At 37.7% G+C, this 6,895-nt stretch overlaps 1 protein-coding gene across 1 annotated transcript; it reads right to left on the bottom strand.

Moving 5' to 3' along the window:
• Positions 1-1,116: 1,116 nt before the first annotated feature.
• Positions 1,117-1,617, bottom strand: LOC138878685 (uncharacterized mitochondrial protein AtMg00810-like). The gene has a single exon (XM_070158372.1). It carries the CDS (start codon positions 1,615-1,617, stop codon positions 1,117-1,119), a length of 501 nt encoding a protein of 166 aa, XP_070014473.1.
• Positions 1,618-6,895: the final 5,278 nt, after the last annotated feature.

Consider the following 6,895-nt stretch of genomic DNA (forward strand, 5'->3'; position numbering starts at 1 on the left):
AAGAAAACTCCGTGATATTCTAGGAGGTGAATCTTCTGTTACAATTATGAAGTTGCCAATATTGTAATATTTTTCAAAATTAGTTGTAAAAGTAAAACTTCCTAAAACAGTAAGGGGTCGTTTGGTTTGAAGACAATTATGTTGGTATTAGTTATGCTGGAATTATTTAGGGAAAATTATGCGGCATATCACACAATTACATTATTTTTATCATTCGTAGCTATATTTGAATTTTATAGCAAATCCATGAAATAAGAGATTAATTGTTTTGAACTAAAATAAAAGAACAATAAGCTCTCATAGCTTAGTTGGTTAGAGCACCTACTTAGTTAGCGGAGGTCTTGAGTTCGACACTCTCCAAGGATGTTTTATTTTTTTGTATTTTTGTATTTTTGTATTTCTGTATTTCGCCATAGTTGTATTCGTTGCACGAACAGATACAATATCCAAATTTAGGCAATGGAACAATAATTTCTTCCTTAGCTGAGTTGTGAATGCACCAACAACAATGGCGGAAGCTTCACACCATAACCTCAATGTTATTCGATGAAGAAAGAAGAGGAAGACAAGCGGATGAACATTCTGGAAGAAAAGGAATTTCTATTCTATTCATTCAATCACTGAAAATGAGTGGAACTCCTCCCACTATATACAAGTTTGTAAAGACAAAGCTAAGCTAACTAACTAAAAACTAACTGACATCTGTCTATGCTTGGCCACTAACTGACTCTAACAGAACTAACCAACTAATGAAAAATAATTAATTTTAACACCCCCCCCCCCCGCCCCCTCAAGTTAGAAGTGTTGCAAACACAACCAACTTGCTCAATGTAGCATTATGTTTGATTCCAGTTAAAGTTTTAGTCAAAATATTTGCCAATTGACTGTCTGTTCCAATGTGGTGGAGTGAGACTAATCCTGCTTGCAATTGATCGCGCACAAAGTGACAGTCCACTTCTATGTGTTTGGTTCTCTCGTGGAAGACTGGATTCTTGGCAATGTGAAGTGCAAATTGACAATCACAGAACACTGAAATAGGCATTGGAAAGGGACATCTAGTTCTTCAAACAACCTGCTCAACCATACCAGTTCTCACACTACTTTTTTCAAAGCCCTTTACTCTGTTTCTGCAGAAGATAGTGATATAGTTTCCTGTTTCTTGGATTTCCAACTAACAAGACTATTTTCCAAAAGCACTAAATAGTCTGTAATGGATCTCTTGGAATCTGGACAACTTGCCCAATCAGAGTCATAATATGCCTTGACTGTGCAATCTGCATCCGTAGACATGAAGATTCCCAGAGTGGGATCACTCTTCAGGTATCTAAGCAGATGGAAATCTGCCTTTAGATGGGGTTCTCTGGACTCTTGCATGAACTGACTCAAGTGTTGAACACTATATGCAATGTCCAGTCTAGTATCAGTTAGGAAATTTAGCTTTCCTACCAATTTTCTGTAGTATGTAGGGTCCTGTAGGATGGTACCTTCTTTGGCCTTTAGCTTTATTGTAGGGTCTAAGGGTGAAGAACAAGGCTTGTAATCTAGGCAGTTATACTCCTTCAACATGTCCAGCACAAATTTCCTTTGAGAAATTATTACACCATCATACTTGTACATTAACTCTAGCCCTAGAAAGTAGTGCAGTTGTCATAGATCTTTGATCCTAAACTGCTCATGTAAGGAGTCTTTCAAATGTGTGATCTCTTCCTAATCAGTTTCAGTAAGTAGCATAACATCCACATATACCGAGGAATTTCCATTTTTCTTATAAAAGAGTAAGTAGTCATTCATGGAATGTGTATATCCTTTTGAGCACAAAGTTTCAGTCAGTTTTGCATACCACTGTCGACTAGCTTGCTTTAAACCATAGAGAGACTTGTTTAGTTTGCATACTAGTCCAGGGTTATCCACAACAAGTCCAGGTGGAGTCTGCATATATACTTCCTCATTGAGGTCTCCATGGAGGAAGACATTGTTTATATCTAGCTGAGATATACACCACCCCTTCTTTACTGTTGTGGCTATTAATGCTCTCATGGTTGTCATCTTCACTACTGGAGAGAATGTCTTTGTGTAGTCAATTCCTGCCTATTATGTATAACCTTTCACAACTAGTCTAGCCTTGAACTTTTCTATACTACCATCAGCTTTATGCTTCACTTTGTAAACCCACTTGCATCCTATTGCTTGTTTCCCTAGTGGTAGAGCTACCATGTCCCAAGTGTGGTTGGAATATAAAGCCTCAAATTCCTGTGTCATTGCAGCTTGTCATGCAGTGTCAATAGCTGCTTCCTCATATGATGATGGTTCCCTGACATGACAAACATTTCTCATAAGAACTTGACTGTTAGGAGTTAATAAATCAGAGGCAACATGATGGTTCATAGAAAACAATGCATTGAGGGAGTTAGTATTTGGTTTAAGTTTGGGTAGGGAATGTACATAGTCTTGTAAATAACTAGGTGCCTTGTGTATTCTTGAGGACTGTCTCAGCTGCATGAGGTTGCTTAGTATGATCTTATTATGGAAATTGTGTTGGAGAATTAGGTATTATGGGGGATGATTAGGAGTGATCATGTGTAGGTTACATGATATTAGTTGTGTTGTCAGCATTACTCCTTTGAACACTCAAATGTTCAGATGTTTGTTGTGTAATGTTTGTACTATCGGAAGGCCGCTCACATAGAGGTTCAAAAAGGAATTGAATGAGGGACACATAATTGGGAAGATATATCCAAATTGGTTGCAAATAGAAAGATAGACTCATTGAAAACTACATCTCTGGAAACAATGATCTTTCTAGTAGCCATATTTAGGACTTTGTATCCCTTTGTATTGAAGGGATAGCCAACAAATACATGTGGTGTTGTTTTAGGTTCAAATTTGTCTCCGTGAGGTTTAGGTACAGTGGGGTAGCACAAGCAGCCAAGACTTTCTAGGTGAGAGTACTTTGTCTTTCTCTTATACAACAGTTCATATGGAGTTTGATCATTAATAGAAGTGGAAGGAAGTCTGTTTATGAGGAAGGTTGCACACAGTACACATTCACCCCAATATTTTAGGGGCAGATTGAATTGAAAATGGAGAGCTCTAGCTGTTTTAAGGAGATACTTGTATTTTCTTTCCACTGCACCATTTTATTGTGGAGTGTAGGGGCAAGTTCTTTGATGTATGATACCTTTGGATTGGAATAACATGTTTGTTTCTACATTGATGAATTCTAGTCCATTATCTGTTCTCACAGTTTTAACATTTACTCCAAATTGATTTTGCACCAGACTAATGAATCCCTTAAATACTTGATGAGCATTGTTTTTACTAGATAGGAGATGAGTCCAAGTGGACCTACTAAAGTCATCCACAATGGTCATGAAATACTTGTACTTATCATGTGTGGGCACATGATATGTTCCCCATAAATCAACATGTAGGAGCTCAAAAATCTTATTGGTTGTGTTAGTTTTCTGAGGAAGTGAGAGCCTTTCATGTCTGGCCATTGGGCAGATGGTGCAATTAAAGGGTTGTTTGAAAGATAAAGTCATAAGAATGGAGGAGATACTTTTCATTTTTACAAAGGGGACATGCCTAAGTCTGTTATGCCACAGAACATCCACACTGTCTCTAGCACACATATGAGAAAAAGCAGTAAGACAATTAGATGATGAATTCACAGAAAGAAATTATTTTTCAATACATGCACTTGAACTATTTACAATTGAAGATGAGAGAACATACTTATTGACATGAGATGTGTATTTACAATAGAATGAAGTGGACATTGTGTGTTACGAGTGCAGTGAGTGACAGTGGTGGACAGGAAATCAATGACATTTGCTCCAGGACTTGCATTGTTGTTCTTCAAGTACCTTGGACATAAGATGTAAAGCCCATCTTTGACTCTACCAATCACCAGAGGCATCTTCATTGAAGGGGCCTGCAGTATACAATAGTGCTTAATGAAGGTAACAAGACAACTAAGATAAGCAGCTAGAGAATGAACAGAGATCAAGTTGTATTTAAAAGAACGAACAAACATTACCCTATTCAGGGTGATCTTAGGAGTAAGTACAACATTACCAATCTCAGTCACCTTCACTTTGTAACCATTTGGGGGAATGACAAGAAGAGGATAAGGTAGAGTTACTATGTTGGTTAATAAGGATCTATTAAAGGTCATGTTATTTTATGCCCCTGAATCTATAATCAATGAATCAGTCTTGTTTTTGAAACATTCACATGAGAGTTTCCCAAAATCAATAGAGGAGGTGCAAGCTATGATACGTGCAAAGTTTACTGATGAAGTGTTGACATTGTCTGAGCTGTCTCTTCCTCCTCCTGATTGGAACTATTGTAGTAGGTTCACAAGTTGACTGTATTCTTCCTTTGTGAGACTCACACTTTGAGCACTACAGTTCTCATCACCAGTATGCTGAGTATCAGTGGTTGTTGTATGTGCATTACCCATTCCTCTCTATTGAACCTGGTACTTTGGTTTACACCAAAATTATTTCCATAGTTATAGTTGTCTTGGATTTTGATTGAAACTGAAGCTTGGTTGTGACATAGATTTGGATTCTGATTTTGATTAAATCCTTGAGGATAACCATGAAGTTTGTAGCACTTCTCTTTCATGTGTCCTGGCCTTTTACAGTAATCACAGAAGGGTCTTTTTCTACAGTTGTGAGAGTTATTTGAAGACTAATTTGTCTTGAATGATGTTTTCCTGCCTGTGGTGACATTTAGGACTGATAACTCAAGAGCTAAGTGGTTATGAGGTTTAATCTCTGTCTTTCTTCTTGAATTAGCAATGAGAAGGCCCGTGCAATTGTGGGAAGAGGATTCATCATGATGATACTATCTCAAACCACAGTGCAGTTCTCATTTAGTCCCATAAGGAACTATATTAACCTTCTGCCTTGTTCTGCTTTGTGCATTTTTTCCCTTGCTCCACATGTGCAATTGCAGGTGCAATGGGATTTAGCAATCAGAGTGGTAAGTTCTTCCCACAACTTTTTCATTTTAGTATAGTAACCAGTAATATCAAGATCTCCTTGAGACAAGTCATTAATCTCCTTTCGAATTTGGTAGAGCTTTGTTCTATTTGTTTGATCATATCGATCTTCAAGCTCTTTCCACAACTCGATTGCATCTGTCACATACTCAACACTGTCTGTAATTTCCTTTGCTAAGGAATTCAAAATCTATGAAGTTACCATATCATCACATCTCTCCCACAATCGATAGCTTGAGGAGTCTGAATTTGGCCTTTTACAGTCCCCGTTGATGAAGCCTAGTTTATTTTTTACTGATAGGGCTCTCATCACACCTATTCTCCATGAGAGATAACCAAATCCATCAAATGGAACAGGAACTCGGGCTATTCCTAGATTATCAGAGGGAAGCATGTAAAAAGGACTACTAGTGTCAACAATTGGCTGATTAGGAGATTCAGCCATAGTCAGTGTAGATTGTTCATCATCTCCGTTAGTAGCCATCTCCTACAAGGAGTTAAATTCACTTAATCAACTAACAGAAGATTCAAACTACAGATCTAGAATTCTAATAGAGGATTCTAAGAGGAATGTATTGAAATCGACGAGATCAAAGTCTGCATGCGCATGGTCAAAACAAAATCAAGGATGGTGAATCTAGATTTAACAGAGTTGGGAAAATAAATCGGAACTTCTGACCTTGCTCTGATACCATATCGGAATTTAGGCAATAGAACAGTAATTTCTTCCTTAGCTGAGCTACGAATGCACCAACAATAATGGCAGAAACTTTACACCATAACCTCAATGTTATTCGATAAAGAGAAAAGAGAAAGACAAGCGGATGAACATTCTGGAAGAAGGAATTTCAATTCTATTCATTCAATCACTGAAAATGAGTGGAACTCCTCCCACTATATACAAGTTTGTAAAGACAAAGCTAAGCTAACTAACTAAAAACTAACTGACAGCTGTCTATGCTTGGCCAATAACTGACTCTAACAACTAACACTTATTATATAAACTAATGAAAAATAATTAATCTTAACATACAATCAATACATGTTGTATTCTTTGTATACACCCATGTATACAGTCTGTCACGACCCTAAACCCGAATCCGGTCGTGATGGTGCCTCTCGTGAAGACAACACCAGCCAATTAAATCCAATTCACTTTTTAAACAGTTAAATATCATAAAAGCAGCCTAAAACATGATATAGCAATACTAAGTATCGGATAATGTCAATAAAGTGCGGAAGTACAACCCAACACAGCCCTAACCGAGGTGTCACTAGTCATGAGCATCTATAATTTATAATACAAGTCTGCTAAGTCTATAAGCTAGTACAGATGTCTGAAAAGAGATAGAGATGATAAGGGAGTAGAGACACGGGGTTGCGGACGTCAACAACTACCTCGTAATCTCCGAAAGCCCGCCTAAAGCTGGAGGTATCAACACTCGGGAGCGGTACCAACAATGCCTGAATATGCACACAGGGGTGTAGGGAGTAAAGTGAGTACTCCAACTCAGTGAGTAACAAATGTAAATAAAGACTGAAGGCAAGAAATCGCGTAAAGCATATCAAGATGTTGTATAGAAGTAGTTCAAAAACCAGTAAGAAAGCAATGAAGCTGTAAAATCTCTTTAAACATCTTAGCTCAGTTTAAACTTCTTTGAAAATGGCTTTTTCAACAGTACGCAAATGAATACAAAATAGTTAGTGCAGATAAGCACAGAAATCCGCCTCTCGGGCACAAATAACATAGTTTAACAGGTAAATGACAGGTAAATGTGAAAGATAAATACATAAAGGTTCGCCCCTCAGGCAATATCTCAGAATAATACCAGCCCCTCGGGCAATCACATAGAACGGTACCAGCCCCTCTGGTAAACACATAGA

The sequence above is a fragment of the Nicotiana sylvestris genome, chromosome 9 (assembly GCF_000393655.2).
Source record: "Nicotiana sylvestris chromosome 9, ASM39365v2, whole genome shotgun sequence".
Taxonomy (NCBI): domain Eukaryota; kingdom Viridiplantae; phylum Streptophyta; class Magnoliopsida; order Solanales; family Solanaceae; genus Nicotiana; species Nicotiana sylvestris.

Bases quoted from the DNA above. Each gene is read 5' to 3' on its own strand.
- LOC138878685 (XM_070158372.1), bottom strand. From the start codon at position 1,617: ATGTACAAGTATGATGGTGTAATAATTTCTCAAAGGAAATTTGTGCTG.